The 19736-nt window shown below is 36.7% G+C and overlaps 1 protein-coding gene across 1 annotated transcript; it reads left to right on the forward strand.

Annotated features, from left to right (window-relative positions):
- The first annotated feature begins 1545 nt into the window (after window positions 1–1545).
- On the forward strand, window positions 1546–18302 carry LOC104315901 (putative short-chain dehydrogenase/reductase family 42E member 2). Its single transcript, XM_009916051.2, has 12 exons — window positions 1546–2022; window positions 4255–4490; window positions 7100–7195; window positions 7980–8040; window positions 9906–10024; window positions 11506–11581; window positions 12790–12872; window positions 13409–13546; window positions 14799–14864; window positions 15684–15747; window positions 16110–16183; window positions 17435–18302. Exons 2-12 carry the CDS (start codon window positions 4260–4262, stop codon window positions 17636–17638), a joined length of 1212 nt encoding a protein of 403 aa, XP_009914353.1. The 5' UTR covers window positions 1546–2022; window positions 4255–4259; the 3' UTR covers window positions 17639–18302.
- Window positions 18303–19736: the final 1434 nt, after the last annotated feature.

Below are 19736 nucleotides of genomic sequence, written 5' to 3' on the forward strand. Positions count from 1 at the left end.
TGCCCTGAATCCTACTCACTCTTACTCAATTCAGATTTATATTGGTGGATCAATCAGCACGTAATTTTAAAACAGCTTGTGTAAGCTTACTAGATTCCTCTATCAAATGGTGCAATTACATTTCAACATTGCTTTACAGCCTGGATGTGAGTAACATTTTGATAACCCAACGAGGCGTTTCAGAAACGTGGACCTTCTCCATGTAAATAAACAGACAAACTCTCTGACACCTTCCTGTTGTATTTTATGCAGTCATCTCCTAGAAGTACTGGATGTTTTATTTCTGTGTGCCTACGAGAACTGTGAGTAGTTATAGGAGAAAAAGTAGAAAAGAGCAGTATAGAGTTGTGCTTCAAGGCTAAAGCAAGCTTGAATCTTAATGCAGCAGCTTTTCTCATTGTAACTTTAGCTTCTGTTTCTTTCAAAAAGATTTAGCAGAATGCAGTGAATAAAATATGGCCACCTCTCTTCTTCATTAAAGATAGGAGAATAAATGTAACAGGAGAGGTACAAAATACCAGTTCCAAAAGCTCTTCTGAGGTGTCGTCTTCTGGCTAAGGTGGAACCCAAAGCCAAGTTGAAATACTCTTTGTTGATTTTCACTGAGCAATGAGGGATTGATACGCTAGGAATAAGCTGACCAGCTGCTTTGACTTACGGAGGACTTCTGTAACAGTCCAGGGATAGAATCGCCACTTTCTTTCTTGGATTAAATGGTAAAAGCTATCAGTGGACAGCTCAAAACACACAGTTTGATATTCTTGGGGCTTTTACTCTGAGCTGCGTTTGTCACTCATTCGGCAATCTGAGAAGTGCAGATTAGTTTGACAGGTTCAAAGATTCTAGTTCTAATGCAGGCTACAGGGACTTAAATACATATATGATATGCTAAAATGTATTTACCTAGGTGTCAGTTTGAGTTCTTGTCGGCACATCAACATTAAATTACATTTAAATTGCAAAGTCACCTATGAACTTGAGATATTTCTAACATGTGAACATTTTAAATTGTAGTCATTTATATTTAGATTTGGGAGTGTTTCTTTAGCATCTTAACTACTGCTTTGAGACCTAATTTTAGACACACCCATTTGAAAACATTGGCTTTGATTTCTCATTGTTTAAATTGCAAAAGGATATGTGTTTTAAAAGTGCTTTAAAATCTTAGGATCAGAGAACTTATATAATTATTAATAATTTAATTCATTATTCATTTTAAATGCATTATTTAATAGTAAAACACTTTTTCCTGTTCTATTGTGTACCAGTTAGTTTGCTGCCTGCACTTCATTCATCTTGGAAGCCGGAGAACAACCCTTGTGCCTATAGTTAAGCTTCTTTGCAAATACATAATTGGGTTGGGGGTGAAGATAGAAAAGTCAGGATGAAAGTGCTAAGTACTACTGCCAAACAAAATTTTTGTTTCTTCTTTTTATCCAATTTAGATTAAAAACCATAGGTAGAAGGAAAAAGTATTTCCATTAACTCTGCTGCTAGCTGAGATGTGTCCTACCCAATTTTCACAGAACTGTGGGAGAGGTTCACTTTTAAACATTAGTGTTAATAATTTCTTTCCTGTTTTTCTTTAGTAAAAAAACCTTTTCTCTGTACTTTTTAAAAACAGTGTGAGACATTTCAGCAATCTAATACAATTTATCCACAGAATGATGGTACCAATAGTATATTTGTGTTGTCTGATGTCTAATCAACACTTTTATCAGGTAACAGTAAGAGATACCATCCTATTTAGAAGGGTCTGATGTGGAGAAAATATTTCATTTTTTCCTGAAAAGGAACGTAAATTATGTACAAATTAAGCCCTGCCCTTTTTTGGCTCCTAGCCCAGCCACCAGCTACAAAGGAGCAGGAACAGCAAAAGGGCCTGAACACACGTGAGCATCTCTGTTTGTCAGAGACTACCTGATGCCCTTGTGTTACTAATTGTCCAGCAAATAGAAATCTCACCATCTTACTTGGACAGGAAGGACTGGGAGAACGCCGAGGTCCAGGATTCTACCAAGGGTACTTAACTACTTCTTTAGCTATTTTTTAAAACCTGAAATGTTTGACTCTAACTTTTTATGGGAAGTAATTTCTGCATTTGTAATATTTGAAATGACAGTAAGGGAGCTAAGAGTAACTCACACTGCATGTACTGCATAAGCTGTAACTATGTTTATCATGCAGAACACATTAATAAATCAGAATAGCTCCTATAAATTTAGAGAAACAAGGAAGTTACTGGTTCTGGAAATAAGTATTTTCTTACAGGAAATTGTTTACATTTAAATGTTGATAATAATTTTCTAATTCCATGAAGCAGATTTATATATTAATGCTATTAGTGCTTTTTAAGAAAGAGATTTCTAGCAGAATCTTCAAACTTCTTGATACAACCTCCAGCTTACTTAAAATTTAAGGAGGTATTAATGAAAAGTATTCAAATTATACCATTTTTCAAATATGTCTGTTTATGTTACATGTGACAAGTTTGACCTTAGTTTTCCTTATAGTGTATAAAAATGTGATTTTTCACAGAAGGTAAGGCAAAATAATTTTATATGGCTTAAAACTACTGTGTAGCATAATCTAGAAATGCAAATTTAAATTTCCTTGATTGAACAGGAGAGCATACTTGTTTTATTATATTAGTTCTAATAGTTTTATTATATTAGTTCTAATTTAAATTTTTTTGAAACGTGAATTATTTTTCATTTTTGAAATGTCAGGATATTTTTCAGCATAAGGAGCTCATATTTTTCCACTGTGTTATGCCACTCAGTTTACTGAATTTAGTGAGCCAACATTGGTGTTAAAACCACGTGGAGAATCTGGTACTTACTTCCCTGTGTCTGAAATCTGAAAAACAACGTATGAAATAAGAAAAATACCACAAACAAAATTATAAAAAGTTAACTAAGCAATGGCAAAAATAGTCTGTAACTTTGTGTACTGTGGGCTGCATTTTCTGTTGCTTTTCTAGTATTTTTTGTCACCCTGAAAGTGACGCAGCTGCCAGTTTACTAGTCATGCCCAGTTACTGCATAATCTGTGCTGAACCCTGGTGTAAATGACTGAGAGCAAACTATGCTTAACTACCTATGCCCAGCTGGTGGAAGATGATGTACTCTCATGTGTGCGGATGTTGCTATGAGGACCCCTCCAACTAAGGGAAAACCATAATAATCTGCAGGAATTGGGTCTATATTTCTATATTAGACTGGCAGGTACCCAGTTTGGCTCCCACTTTACAGTGACTTAATTTGACTGATTTCAGATGTATTTATTCTGGATTTCTATCTGGGGACATAAGAGCCTAGATCCTAATGCGCGAAGGCCACGCAAGGAATCAGGACAATAGGGGCTGTCTGTGTGGGAAAATTAACTGGACTAATTTCTCAGAGTATATTGTGATCTGGAATACCAGTCATTTTAACTGTAGAATATGAGTGAATTTCTAGAGAGGAGTGATTATTGTAGAATAAACTCATTTGTAGTACAGAACAAAGTGTACAGATGGGTAACTCCTGTGGAATTGCTTATCACAGAATGATATTCTAATCAGCTTTCCCAAGTAGATGAACCCACAGGGCAGATGGCTTATCTCTTCTGTTCCTTGTCAGTTTAGCTGTACATGAATGCCCTAATGAGAACAATATGGACAAAAGTTAGTAAGAACTGGACGGAAAACTAAGTGTATTTAGTGTGTATCCAGAAAAGTTTAAAACAGTAACAAATTTTTATCATTACTGAAGAACTGTGACCCAAATGTGAAATAAAGTGGATTTTAAAAGCAGAATCAATCCTTTCTTATATTCCTTATCTAATTTTTTTTCCTGACTAGTAGGCTAACATCTATTTGGCATTAATATATCAGAAGTCAGTGAGTTTTCAAGGATAAAATGTTTGATATACCAAGCTTTCAAAAATGTAATCATACCTCTTAAAGTTAGGTAATTATAATGTCTCTAAAATCCTGTAATTTCTCTTCATTACTATATAGTATGAAACTTGTGGGTATGAGGAAAAGACTAAATCTTGGAATATAAAAGTATTCAGACTCATTACTCGTTGTACATAGAAAACTCATCACCAAAATTATGAGTTTATACATTTTAAACATGTTAAGATAATAAACATACATAAATAAAAATAGTATAGTCACAAAAGGAGCATTGTAACATGAAAATTACTGAAATTACCCAAATCTCAGAGTATTATACAGGAATTTTCAAGGGATCTTCTATCTTGCAGTCGTGATGCAAGAAGGTTCCACAGAAGAGCTCCACAGCAGCCAACCATGTGAGAGCAAACTAAACGAGCATGCTGGACTACTGATCAACAGAAGCAGAAAGACAATGGTGACAGGAGGTGGAGGCTACCTGGGATACAATCTGGGATGTGCTCTTGTTAGGTCAGGAATTGCTGTCGTTCTGTTTGATGTACGGAAACCTAGATGGGAAATTCCAAATGGAGCAGATTTTTTCAAGGTATGTTGAAATTACATATTTAACAGCAGTGAAATAAAGTTCTACTACTTTTATGCACATTAGCAAGGCTTCCTCTTAAGGAGTTTTGGTAAAAGCTTTTGCTGAAAAGCCTTTAAGGACAATAATAAGTCATGGTAAAAGGTCCTCACGTGCCTAAGTAACTGAGTAAGAGACAGCAAACAGGAGTCCAAGTGGTCAGTTCTGAAGAGTCCTGTGTTGGGAGTGTCATTCAACGCATTCATAGCTCACCTAAGTGAAGGAGTGAACAATGAAGTGATGAAGTTTACTGCTCAGGGAAATTATTTTGAGTAAAAAGGTGAGAGCAAGACAGGGCAATAAAAGTGATCATAAATGTAGAATGACTGCTGCACAGAGAATGATTGAGGAAACTAGGACTTTCCAGTCTGGGAAAGCGATGACTTGGGAGCAGGAGAGCTCCACAAACTGTGAATGGCATTGAGATGGATGGGGATTGACCGTTCACTGTCCTGTCCCGTACAAGAAAGAAGGGCCATCAAGTGAAATGAGGAGGAGTCAGTTCATTACAAACAAGAAGAGTTTGTTTTTTCATGCAGTGGGTAAAAGGCATGTCCAAAGCGTCGCCAGAAATTTACTTCCATTGGAGATTACTAAATAGGTAAGCTAAATTAGGCTCAAGAAATCTTCTGAATGAAAATACTTGAAGACTGGAAGAGTATTCTGGGGGCAAGTGTCACATATGCTTGCCCTGTTCCTGCTCTTCCCAGGGCACCCGTCTGTGATCACTGATTCCTTTTCATTCTTAACAATTCAAGGAATTTGTTATGTCTGCAAAAGAGGGGGAATGAAAGAGACCTCAAATACTTAACGGCTCACAGCCATCTGTGGAGGACAGCATCCCCCACTACTCCCTGATGTGGGGAGCACCAACTCCTCACAGCTGCTTCGCCCACTCAGCTTTGGGGGTCTGCATGCACGGGGGGGCACTAGCAGTGTGTGCGCGCTCCTGTCCCCTTGTACAAGTTCTGGCTAGACACAGAGTGTCGTTCAGCTGATCTTGTCTGAGCGTTTAGTGCAAGAACTCATTGACACCACCACTGGAACTAGAAAGTTGATGGCAAAGCTGAAAGTGATCACGGGATCTTTGTCCCAGGGTCTATCGAGGCGATGCCAGATTTTCTCCTGGCGACATCACCGTGTGGGACAGGCAGTAAGGGAGGCAAAGGGGGATGCATGATACGGCTGGGTAGTGGGCAGAATACCAGGTTAAGCAGATCTTTTGTCTGACCCAGGATGGGTGGTCTTAAGTTCAATTTCATCAACAGCTTTTACAGAATATGGAAGAGAGAGAAAGTATTATTGAGGAACCATTCAGAGACCATAAGCTTGATTTGTTAATGATATAAATCCACATAGTTTGATTTAAGCTGGTGGGTTGATGGCAATTTGCATCTTCTAAAGGAGACTCAAGAGATGTGACAAACGATCTTCTGAGAATGTTTTTTTTATAATTCAATTTTAAAAGAATATGTATTACAAAGTGTAGGTGAATTACCTAGAAAATGGAACTACCGAGTCCTAGTAAATAAAGTAATGAGTCACTTCAGGGATCTGAGCCTTGATCAGTGATTCAGAGATTGCTAATATTGTTCATACTGGTTAGCTATTTTAGTATTTGATTGAAGGTAGGAAGTGTAAGTCAGCCATATTTATGAAACACTTTGGCAACCTCAAAAGAAAAAAGTTGAGAGTTAAAGACTGATTAGGGTACTTCTTAATATTTCCTCCAGCCATTTATTTTGTGTTTATTCTATTTCATTACAGTAAATTAAATAATATCTAATGTTTTGAAATATCATACTTCTGAAAAAAGGTATTATATTTTTATTGATATCTGTATGTATGTGAAGTATTATTCACATAGTATTACCTGATATACAAAAATGCAATATAATATTCTAAGCACAGCATAGCATTTGATACTAGATATAGTGTGTGTGTATTTAATACAGTACAGTGTTCAGTAGTATATAGCATTTCATATAATGCAATTATAATACACTAATGTATACTAATATAATATTAAATGCATGTAGTGTGTATTCTTTTGTTTCAATCTTGTACAAAACTGTAATTAAATTTATCATGCGGTGCTCATAAAACAAAGCTTAGATGGGCAAAGAGCCGTTTGTCCAGATTGCACAAGTCAGATCTTAAAGTGCTAACAGAAGAGGGGTTCTCTTATTTGGCGATTCCACGGCAAACAGCTGGACCCTTCCTGCTGTGATTTTTTGTTCTTGGGGCTTGATTCTCCAGCCCTCAAGCATATGCTGCTCCCATTCAAGTCAAACAAGTTTTGCCAGCCTGCAGGCTGCAGGACTAAGTGTGAAAATACGCATTATAATTGAAGCTAACAAGAGTCATATTTGTTTTGCAACAAAACACTGACAAAATTCTTAGTCATGGCTTTTTCTCCACTTTTATAATGTTTTATTTAATGCTAGTTAAGTGTTGTGAGAAATAGATCAGAATTACTTTAGATTTTCCTTAATAGCCATAGTTAGTACTAATTCTATAGAGAATGTAATGAGCTCTACCAGTCAAAAATCCATTCTTTTCTCATTTTTCAGGGTGATGTGAGGGATTATGATGCAGTGTTCAAAGCATGTGAAGGGGTTGACTGTGTTTTTCATGTGGCTGCATGTGGAATGTCAGGATTAGAACAAGCAAGTATAATTTTCCTAACATTTTCTTTCGTTGTGAAAGCAAAAATTTGTCTGCATGTAGCAAAGAATGTAATTATATGATATTCATGTCAGACAGAAGTTAGTTATAAAGGTCAAGTCATCCACACAAGCAACAAGGGAGGTATTCCTTAAATAATAAATGTCAAATCATGAAACTGACGTACTACACAAAATTCTCTAGAAAAATGAGATCATAGATTTAAGATCTTTGATAAGAAGTCATAGCCTTTTTCTCTAATCTGAAGAAGCGTGACAATATTGCTCTAGAACTAATGTTTATGCGTTTTCTTCTTGTGAACTCAGTCATGAGAAAACAGACCAGCAACCCTATATAGTTATGCTAAATAACAGTGATATTCACAGAGGGTGTTATCAAAAAAGTCATGAAACTACAAATCTGTTTCTAGGAACAAGACAGATTGCCACTGGAAAAAGAATCTGTGAAAGCTTTCAGGGAGCACAAGCCCTGCCTGTAATTTTTGCTTCTATATTATGGATTATCTGGGGTGTGACAAAAAATTGAAGCATTATAATTTCCTTTCAGATGCATTTTATCTTTCATTTTTCAGCTTAATTTATTCATACACTGAACAAGACAACAAAAATGAGAAGGGCTAGAAATCGTTGTACATGGCAAGGACAGAGAACTGTAACACATATATCACAAAAAGTCCACAGCTCTTCTAGATCTGGCAATTGTAACAATCATATTGTGAATGTGACTTGTTCAATTAATTAGATGTTGTGCAAACTCTATTTCTAGCTTCAAAAGAAAGACCAGATTGAATCCATAAATGTCGGAGGCACAAAAATAATAATTGATGGTACGTACCTAGATTTTCTTTCTTTGCATCTGATCCAAACCATGAATTAAAAATGTCTAATTGGATGTTTTCTGTGTTGATTTGGCAGTAAAATGAGGCTCTTCCGTCCCTCCTTTCAGAGTTATGATGGAAAGCTAGGTGTGCAGGTCCCATTAAAACTGGTAGATTTGCCACTGGTTTGAACTGGGGATAGGTTTTCAACCTGGACTTCATTCCTTGGCAGACCAACTTAAACTGTCCTCCACGTACTGGTTATTTTTTCCCTTTACTCTATGTAATGGAGAAGTGTTATCCTCTTTCCTTATAGAAGTAACATGAGAGATACTGTACTGTTTGTTGTGTTGTAAACATTTGGTAACAGAAGCCATAGATGTGCTAAGTGTATTTAGTTATTATTTTATGACATTAATGTAGAAAATTTTCTGTCCTTTCTGATCATCTGTCTGAATGTGGTCCCCTTTTATTATATACTGATTTTTAACCACTGTCTCTGGAAAATGTTAGTAGATTTCTTTCTGTACATTCAATTCCAGGAAGAACATTTCACAGTGTATTGTAAATACCAATGCTACTTTCTCTTTGCTTTTCCCTCAAAAATCAAATGGCAAAAAAATAAAAAAAGCTAAATGGCAAAAGCAGTTTTTATTTAGACCCATTTTCATGCTGCCTGTGGGTTATTACTGAAAAAAAAGCAGAAATAATTAGAGTGAAACGGTAAGCAAGTAAAACTCTAAATGAGTTAGAGGGAAGAGGTTGCCACATATTCCCTTCTTCTTACCCCAGCCTCTGAACCCACAGAAACATGTCATGTCAAATTTCCACAGGCTCCCAAAAAAGCAAGAATCTGGGAGGAGCATGAGCTTGTTAATCTACATTTTAATAATAGATTTTATTATTGTATTTTGTTCCAAATATTTACAACACAGTAACTACATTCATTATTTTCAAAATGAGCCAACTGGACTGACTGCTCTGTAGATTCTAAACATTCCTGACTTTGAATATTAATTAACTTATACTTCAGAAGTATTGTTAAATCAAAGCAAATTTATGTTATTCAAGTTTGCAATGACATATATGCAGCAGAATTTAGACATAATGTCTTAACACCCGACTGGAATCCATAATTAAGACTTTGTTTTGTAAATAATATTGTTTTCATTTGTATTTAAGGTACTGCTGATTATACACTAACTGCGTATGTTTGCTGCTAACATGTCATTTGTCATTTATGAACAGATTGAGACAAATGCAGTTTTGTCACACATCGGAGAGAGCTAGCACATTTTCTTATACAGCTTTAGTTACCTGCACAGGCAACCATGAAACTGTGGTGCAAGAAGCAGTACAGCTTACTGCTCACTGCTGAAATCTGGGCAAAAATACTGCTCCACAGACAGGCTGCTCTTTACAGTACTACCCCTACAGAAGGAAGCAGGGAATTTTCAGTGCTATTTGGTCACAAGAAATGTTCTTACTCATCTCCTTTTTATTCAATTTACAAAATGAATATGTTTTAAGAAATGTTTCTGAAGTAAAGGAGAATTCCCCCCCCGCCCCACCAAGATAATTCCTCTATCCAGCTGATGACTACAATCCAGTGGTGATATGATAGTTGCAGGTACCTAATCATAAAACATTTGGTGACCACAACATGTCATATTTACATAGCAGATATTTGGGATGAAAAATTCCACCTGAATGAAAGATAATATTATATTAAATGATAAGTTAATGTTAAAATTACATTTATAGAAAAAGTAGTATTTTAATGTTTGTTTTCAAAAAGAGAAGCTGCCAGTTCATGTGTTGCTTCTCAGTCTTTATTTTTGTTTTAAAATAATTTATTTTGTATACCATTGTAGTCTGCAAACAAAGAAATATCTCTAGACTGATATACACCAGTACAGTGAATGTGGTATTTGGAGGGAATCCTATTGAAGAAGGAGATGAAGAAACTGTGCCGTATTTTCCACTGGAAAAGGTACTTTGTTTGTGTGATGGCATGGCATTTACTGTGCTCTAAAGGATAGATTATGTGAAGGCTGTTCTGAGCGCAGAAGCTGTTTTACTATAGATCGCATCAAATTCCATGAAATTATTTTTCATTAATAAAAATTGACCCATGATGAGTGAAGAAATATTCAAATCACAGTGGCTTTAATCTGCTATAACTAGACAGATGTGAGATGATAAAATACCTAAAAATTACTAAGAAAAGTGGAGTGTGACATTTAATAAGAGTATTTTAAGAGGAAGGGCTTTCAGGGGACCATCCGCTATGTAAATACTGAAGAGCCTTTGCATAGAACAGTATTGTTAAATAAAAAATTCTACATCTTTATCACACACATTTTTGCTTCTTTGAAGTTCCCAAACTTTGCTTTCTTGCTGCAGGCCAGGCAGTAGTTACAGTCACCACAGGGCAACTCCAAAATACCATTTTCTTCTTTACTGTGATCATTTAGGAAACATTTTCTAGCTGAAATCTGAAACTCACTCTTCCCACTTGTTCCTTCCTGCTCCCAGTACATGGCCTGCAGTTAAAAGCTATAATTTTAGAATGTACATCCTGTGTCCAGGAATTCTAAATAGGACTGACTACTACTCTGTTGGTGCCTCCTGAAATACTTAGTTGGATATGTCAGTTTGTGCACAGCACCTCAGACTTCTGAGAAAGCATTTCAGGAATTTGCAATTAGTTGCATGTGTCTGAGCCCTAATCATATGTTTTCTGTAATGGTGATCATGTAATAGCAAGCAGCAGGGGTAGGTGGAGCAGGTGGATTAAGCCGCCTGAGAGTAGAAAAATTTTCCATGGTGGGATTTTTAGGTATATTATGCAATATAAAGTGTGGCAATATGAAATTCAACAGATACATAAATAACCTCATGTGGATAAGTAATCATTAAACCAGCATGTGCTAACTCTGTCCAGAATCCTATTGTTTAAATACACTTCAGTGCAATTTTTAAAGTTAATAGTAAAAGATACAGCTGGGAGAGAATTATTTATAACTTCCCAAATAGCTTCAATAAGAAATTGAAACATTCTTAGGAAAGTCTGAATGTTTAATTTCATATTTAACTTACTGTTTTAAAAAACTTTTTCCAATTCAAAATGGATGTTTTTTCAAAACAAACTTATCTGACCCACCAGAACATTTGGCTTGGTATTAATTTTTTCATTACATCCAGCACAAAAAGTGAGTTTAGTAAATACCAGTGGGCTTAAATTCATTCTGAAGCTAAAGTTGTGCAACTAAAATGTAAGTCTGATAAGTTTCTTTGTCATAAACAAAATATATATTTGCTATATCTTGTTGTTATTTCTAGTTTGGTTTTACTCAGCTGATGTCTACAAGCTGGCTCGATTTAAATGTTATCAGACATAAACAGTAAGTTTGCCTTTACAGATGCAATAATGTGATTAAAATGTTGATCATATTCTGTCTTTCTTTATAGCAATTTAATCATTATTCTAGAACAAAGGCAATTGCAGACCAAATGGTTCTTGCTGCTAATGGAACTTTACTCAAAGGTACATATAAAACATTTGGGGTTTTCCTATCATTGGTATTGCTAATGGGTATTCCATTCTCTGGTTACTCATTTTTCAATAGTATACTTTAACTGCAATAAGGATTTATTTTGTTTGTTTCTACTCCTCCCTTCGGTGGATGATTAATTTTTTTATGTGTATACCCAGACAGATGGGAGATTATATGCAGACAATAGATGGGAAAATTCAGAAAATTTAACCTTACTTCTTCCAATCGTCTTAAAAGTTTACCAATTTTACAATAGGTACAGGATTTGTGGTTTTATTCCCCGTTCAGTCTATCACTTTGAGCTTCTCTGATAATACCAATCTCTAAGCACTGTCCAATAGGTCATTCTCATAATCCCTAAAGGCTTGCAGGTGTCTGGCAAGAATAAGTGCAGTTTCTTAAACAGATTGGCAATATCAGGGTCATGTTAACTTCTAAAGTCACACATGCATGAATAGCTGTGGCTAAAAATCTATCTGTACATGGCAAGGGAAATATTTATCTTTGCTTTTCCATGCATATTTTGCTATTCCTACCGATTTCTCTCAAATGAAGAGCTGGCAAACATAAATTAGATGGGGATTCAATTTTAGCACCCTCGATTAACTACTGAGCAAATGCCTACCACCTGTTATACTTGCCCACATAAAAGGTGTAATTGTGCCTGTTCTCAGGAATCAGAAGATTCTGCTTACTGATTCACAAGTAGAGCTTAAAGTATTCATTTTGATTTAAAATATTCTAACTAATTTGAAAGCCTCTGTTTAAGAGACGTCTTCCATTACTTTGTGATGCAAGCAAGCAAGGTGTCTAAATGTAGCAAATTGTATTATCTTCTTCCAATATTGCATGTGTCTACAATGATGGACAAATATGTATGTTATAAACTTACATCTATAATAAATAGAAAAAGTCAATCAAGCAGGAGGCATATCTATAGAAAAGTTTGATTTATCCTGTCCCTATTCAAACTCTTCTGTGGTCAGAGGGATTCAGTTTTTCAGGCTGCTAAGCTAGGGTCTTTCACTACTATTGAATTCAATTTTATACAAAAATGAAAACAAGTTACCAGGAAGCCAAATCATATAGAATGGTCAGACCGATCCTTTACTTTCACAATGTAAAATTCAGACAATATATGTCAGCCATATGTTGATATCAAAGCTACCTGAAAATCACGTTTTGTTCTCTCTCCAAGGAGGTGGTAAGCTCCATACTTGTGTGCTTCGTCCACCAGGCATATATGGACCAGAAGAGCAGCGCCACATGCCACGAGTAGCTGTACGTGTTATGTAGTCAGCTCTGGAGGACACTACAAGTAGTTGTAAGGGCATAACACAAGTAGAAGTATCTTGATGACAATTCTTAACAATTCCTCCAGGAAGGCCATTGTGAAAGCTTGGTGACAGGTCAGATGATGCAAGGTAACAAACAGCATGACAGCAGCATTGCAGAAATGGCAAGGATCAAGCAGTACTTTTAAGTGAAAAGATAAAAAGGCAAGGCTGAAATGCCATGCCAGAAGAACTAGGTTTGCATCCCTGATTGTTTAATGGAAATATTGTCTTTTCAGTATGCACTTTAGTTTCAGCCAAACACTGTAATGTCACCATATTTGACTATTAAGTATCGCTGCAACAGTCCTTGATTCATAAAACCACCAACTAGCTGTTCTGGGGTTTTTTGCGACACATTTCTTGTGCTGTAACTGTACACAAATACAGCAAATTCCAAGTATTCAGGCTGAGCTAAAATGAATACTTTATACTGCATAATAAAGGAATAACATAGTTATTTCACGTTTTCTGTTTCTACAGGCAAATATCCAGCGGAGACTATTTAACATCACGTTTGGGAATCACAAAGTTCAGATGAACTGGGTTCACATAGGAAATCTAGTACAAGCTCACTTACTAGCTGCTGAGGCTCTCACCTCTGAGAAGGGTTATGTAGCTGTAAGTAAACAATATAAACATTGCATCCCAGTAGCTTTAGCTCTCAAATAGGTTTAATTTCTGATCTTTCGAGATCAAAGATTCTCCGAAAGGTCGTGTGCTAAATTCTCAAAAATGTTTTGTGGCTCCACAAGCACATGGACAATGCAAATGCAAATAAATTCTGCTAATATTTTGATGCTGTTTTCTTCTGTTTTGAAAATATATCATTTCCTGTTTGATTGGAGGAAATAGCATTTTTAACCAGGTTAATATATTCACCATCATACAAATCTATATATTCTGTTATTCTTTTGAAAATAGATTCTGATTCCAGATGCATAAAATTTAGAGCAACCATTCTGAGGCATTCCAGTTTAATTTTCAGGGTTGAAAATTCCAAAAAGAGATGTACAAAATTAATGGACAATTTTAAAAGGTTTTTCTTTTTCTTCTACTGGTCCTAATTGCAACAACAGTTGGAGGACTGTGAAGAATTACAGGACTGGCAGTGTTGCAGCAGCTGCTACATTCACAGCTCCTGAAGGCTCCAGCTTCATTTATATTGGTAGGAACATATAGACAACAGGTACAGACATGTGCTGTCAACTAGTTAAGTGCTTGGAAGCTATGCAGCTGTTTTAGAGTGACGTAATGCCCAAACTCCCAGGGTCTGCTTGGGTGCTCAGGGGTTCATAGTGCTCACAGTTGGATGGACTCCTCACCCAGAGCATAGTAGTCAAGGAATTGTTGCCTGCACATTTAGAAGGCTGGAGGAAGATAGACTGGAAGCCAAAAGTGGATTCAGGCACTGTGACATGTCCCACAGAATGTAGGTACTGAATTTGTTTTAATTAGAAAATTAGCCAGAGTTGGAGCTTGACCTCAGAAAGCTGTGCTTATTAAATGCTGTCAGTGTTGCCACTTCAGTTGGCCTCATGAAGATAATTCTGTCCTCCGCACATCATGAAGAACTTAATGCTCTAACAGTTGGGTTACTACGTAGTGAAACCAAGCTCTGATCTACATTACACCATGGTTAATCATGATTAGCTCTACTACCACCACGGGGTTACCCAAAAGTATGAGACATGTTTGAGATCCCAGTGAAGTCCAATGAAGGTAGTTCGCTGAGATGATTTGTGTACATTCACCGTATGCATGCTGGTGTGTTATTCACAAAATCAAGAAAGATGGGTAGGTATGAGAGAGAAAGGAAACGCCATCCTATGTATAGTGTTTTTCTAATTGTTTTTCTCTGCTTCTTTAACAGAGTGGTCAGGCGTATTACATACATGATGGTGAAAACGTGACATTTTCTGAATGGATAGTCCCTTTAGTATGTATTGTACATACATTTAGCTCTAATGCGCCGTTATGGGCCCTATTCATATTGTTAACTAAAAGACCATACTAACTAAATGAAGTTCAGTACAAGTTAATTACTGAATTATTTAATGTTAAAGTCAGTCCTGTTCTCCCTCCATATCCCAAAGTTCCACTGGCTTTAAGGGCAGTTTTGGAGATGCGTAACTGTGTTTGGCCCTTATTTTTTTGAGAGAATTTAGCTGAGAGTTATAGAACCTGCTACAGAACAGCAGCATTTCTGTAAAGCAAGCTCACAGTGCACGAAAAGTTCTACTACTAGTATCTGTCAGGCCTTTTATAACCGTTGTTTATTTCTTTGTTCTGCCATCAACTGCAGCACAAAAGGGAAGGCCATTTAGAATCATATCTTAAAAGCTAAAAAGAGGCAACGTTATATTTTCATAAACATCAGGCTGGGATTTTAGGAGCATGCTAAAGTTGTGACCCTGCAATGCCAACACAGAAAAGTCTTCCAGGAAAATTATTGCAGTAGTATGATGGGCCTGTATCTAAATGTAGTTAAGTATTCTAGCCTCAGTCACCTGCCCCTGGGAAATAGCATTGTTTCCCCTTTACCATCCAATTGCATTTGAAGGGTGGGAGGTGGGCACAGAATAATGAGTGGTGGGTTTTAATTGGGTTTCTTACGACCAGTATTGATAGGAACATTAGCTAGAAAAAAGTTTAGATATGTGTTTTATCAACATTTATTTTTCCATTTTCATGCTTCATTGACACCCTCAATTTGATACAAATTCTCTGTTATTCTTTCCTTTTATACCCCTTCTAGTTTGAAAAATTAGGCTACAGGAAACCCTGGATACACATTCCTGTTCTCCTGGCTCATATAGCAGGTAAAAATAATAAAATACATACTTAATTATTGTGCTATTTATTTTTTTAATTTTTTTTCTTATTCCTATAAAGCTACATAATGGTTTTATAAAATGCAGTAACTCAAATTGTAGGAATTATATAACTTAATATTATTCTAATTAATAATAATCCCTTATGCCATTTGGCATTAATTATACCAGATAAAGTTTAAAGGCCATCCATAAACTGAGTCTGTCGTGTACTTTATAAATTAAACACTGCCTTCTACCACCTTAATTGCATCCTCTGATATCAGTAGGAATTATAGGGTGTGCAATGTCAGCATTATCTCAGTTTATTGTTATCCAGCTGTCTCATTAAGTAACTTTCTGTTCCACAGCCACCGTGATGGAATATTTGCACCTGATACTAAAGCCAGTTTTTAGCTTTACACCTTTCTTGACAAGGAATGAGGTAAATGTATAAAAAGAGAGAATGTTTATGTATTTCTGACCTAAATTCTCATGAAGTACATGATACACCCTTTGGATGCAGAGAGGATTGTCTGCATTAGAGCTCTGTTTTTCTGCTCAGAGTGTAGTCCATTCAGGGCATACACAGTCATTTTGTAGCCTGATTTTTCCATGCCATCCTGGCCACCCCTTAAAAAATCATCAGACATTAATCCTTACTTGAAGATTAGATGATCCAGAGAAACATCCTAGTGGTGCAAGACAGAGTGACTGACATGGAGCTGGCACAAAGAGGAAAACAGGCACTACACTGTCGGTTCCAGCAAGCTGTCCTATGCTGTGGAACTACTTGTTAAAGGAAGGTGGTCCAAGAGAACAGAGCAAGAGCATCGTGTCAAAGTGGTAGCAGTTATCATAATACCAGGCTAGCAAATAATCAGAAAGTTCGATAAAAATAATTCTAAATTGGAATGAAAAGTCAATTTTCTGCAAAAACAACAACTTCTGGACAAATTCATTTTGATCTAACTTATGTTTTTGTACAATGTTATGATTTATAATATAAGCCAAGACGCTTTAACTAATCTATCACCCAGTCTCTTACTATATTGTAGCACATAACATAATAGGACACTGAAGGGACTGAATGGTCCTCATTAACTTCTGCTGTAGCTTTTCAGTTGTTCCACAATTCATCTATCTGTTTTTATACTTACTTCTATATTCTATATAGTTCTATATCTGAAGCGGAAATCACTGAGACTATGCAACTTAGGCACTTTCACAGGTACCATGCATTCAGAGGTGGAGAATATAACTCTCCAGAAGTGCATGTTTTCCACTCCTTAGCTAATGCATTTCTGCAAAGTTGAGAAGTCACACCACTCTCCTCCAATACACTCATCCGGTTCCATTGCGCATTTCCCCGCACAGAAGAGCCAGTTGGAGGGAACTGTGCTGATCTCTTGCAAGGGATTTCTTTAGTTCTTTATCTCACATTCACAAGTGAGAAATCAGTGTCATAAACTCCTTCTGCACCCAGTCCACCAAGCTTTGTCCCTTTCCCTGTCAGCTACATCAACTCATTCTGTTAGCTCTGGACAGAATCCCACTCCAAAATGTTACATTTTTGTGTGTCTATCTTTATTAATGTTTTTAATTCCATTGTAATATCATTGTTGATGTATTTTCATCCAAGTTCTAGAAAACCAGACATTAAAGTCGCTTCCATAAATGTCCTTTTGGATTTTAGGTGTGGGACGTTACTGTAACTCACACTTTCCGAATAGACAAGGCACGAAATCAACTTGGTTACAAACCAAAGAAATTCTCATTCGCTGATTCTGTGGATCATTATCTTAAAACAAGACCTACTTGCCAAGAAGATCACAAGTTCCTTAAAATGGTGTTTGCTTTTGGCATTTTGTTAAGTTTGATCATTCTTTCTTTCTTCTAAAATTGAGTAACTACCCACCTGTTCCAGAAAACCTAATTTTGTTTCTGAGTATTAATGATCTGGTCGTAGTACATTCCTCAGTCACTATGGACTTTACTATTCTTATGATGATGATGACATCTCGCTGATCTTATTAACAACAACAACAACAACAAACCACAAAAGTGAAAACACAGGATGCATCAGGAAATGTTCCCAAAGAACAATGTAGTGTCACAATATCAAAGGAGTTCACCGCTAACAGGTGCAGGAATAGTTTTAATGGATCTTCATTAATTGATTGCTTTATGCTAAGAATAATTTCCTAAAAATGATAATTCAGGAGGGTAAGAATTGGAAGAAGAGGGACCATTGTAGGACTGCAGTGCTGTAACAAGTCCAGTAGCTCCAATGAAGAAAAGGTTGATTAAACAATTCTCTGATGAAGCTGCTGCTACAGCTACTGTATGTTAGTATGAGGAATTATGAAGACCTGGGAAATAGTACAAAAAAGATGAAAAGTAAATATTTATAAATAACAGGTGGTGAGAGGACTGAAAGTCATATTTATGTAAAATAGTTTTATTATTCAAAAGGTTTGTAAAAATGTAATAAATAACATTATGTGTGTTTGTAAATCAAATAATATCCTTTCAATGCAATAATAAACAATAACTGAACCCAATACTGGTTTTAAGGAGCCTGTGGGAAGGTGGAGGGAGGGCACATAAGACCTCGGACTTCAGCAAGCTGTTTCTGCTACCTTGTGTTCTAAGTGAAGCCAAGTCAGGCTGTCATCTGTAATCCTGTACCGGTGCTGGCACACTCCGTTTGTTCAGCAAATTGCCATTTCAGGGTGAGCAGGCAAGCCAAGCACCAAGACCCGAGTCTTCCCCCTTCTTAAGACTTACATTAGTTGCTTCTTGGGTGGATTGTACTACCTGAGCTGCACATGCTACATGTGTGCTACATGTACACGTACCATGTGTAGCTCAGACAAATTTTCATAAGGTTACCTGTCACAAGGATTTTCTCAGGGACCAGCTTGGCTCTCATCAGGGAGCAGCTGCTCCCTCTCTTGCACCCCACATGGATCAGGAGAGCTGGACTTGCCAGGGTGGGTCACAGAACAGAGTGATGGAAAACCTCTGCCATCTGATTATCGCTACTCTGTATTTATCTTGCCTGTGTTAGCATTTTACAGGATTTTAAGACCAGTAAGTTTATGGAGACTCTCTCATTGTATCCTTAAATGTACAGGGTACACAGGACAGCTTACAGCAACCCTACAAGAATAAAACATTATAAGAAATAGACGGTATACAGTGACAGGAAAATGTGTGAGCAACCACAGTTACCAGTGCAGCTTATGTGAGCAAAGACTTGTTTTACTCTATTTATTCTTTTTCTTCTCTTTAAACAAGTAGTTGTGTGTGGAGTGAAAGCAGTAAAGCCTGGTCTCGTACGGCTTTGCATGTGAAGATTGTCCTTGTCCGTACAAACTGAGCTCACACTGCACACCTTCCTTTAGCAGGGGCACTGCTCAGCCCTCTCTCCTATGACTACCTATTGTCTGGAAACTTAAAGAAACTCAGTATATATGAGATCTTTATCCAAGTTTGATTAAAACTAGTAAAGTTCACAATTTATCAATATAGAGGTGCAGCTGACTGACAGACAAGCAAGCACTACAGGAGGTACTGCGTAGGCCTTGTTTCTCTAGAAATGCAGAACAGAAAACCCCAAGTGTAAAGTTACTTCCCAGCGTGAGCATTTTAAGTGTATGCAAACATTTAATTTGCTTTAAATTAGTTATTTATGAATCTTTCATATATTGCTTTTATTAGACTAATAGCTCAGGACTGCATCCCGGATTATGCCAACACTTTTCAGAAGAGATGTCGAGCAGTTGACTGCAACCCAGTGAGAAGTGCAGGCTGTGGCCTTTTTTTGGATACTCCTCAGTAAGGACTAACCGAGGAATTCTCTGGCTTTGTAGTTGCAAGTCCCCGTAGAGTCACACCATTCCAGTCCCGTAATGCCAGACCTCTGATTGTTATTTCAGGCAAGATGCTTTTTACATCACTGTTATGACAGTATTGATTAATACTAACTGGCT

This window comes from Haliaeetus albicilla, chromosome 22 (assembly GCF_947461875.1).
Source record: "Haliaeetus albicilla chromosome 22, bHalAlb1.1, whole genome shotgun sequence".
NCBI lineage: Eukaryota > Metazoa > Chordata > Aves > Accipitriformes > Accipitridae > Haliaeetus > Haliaeetus albicilla.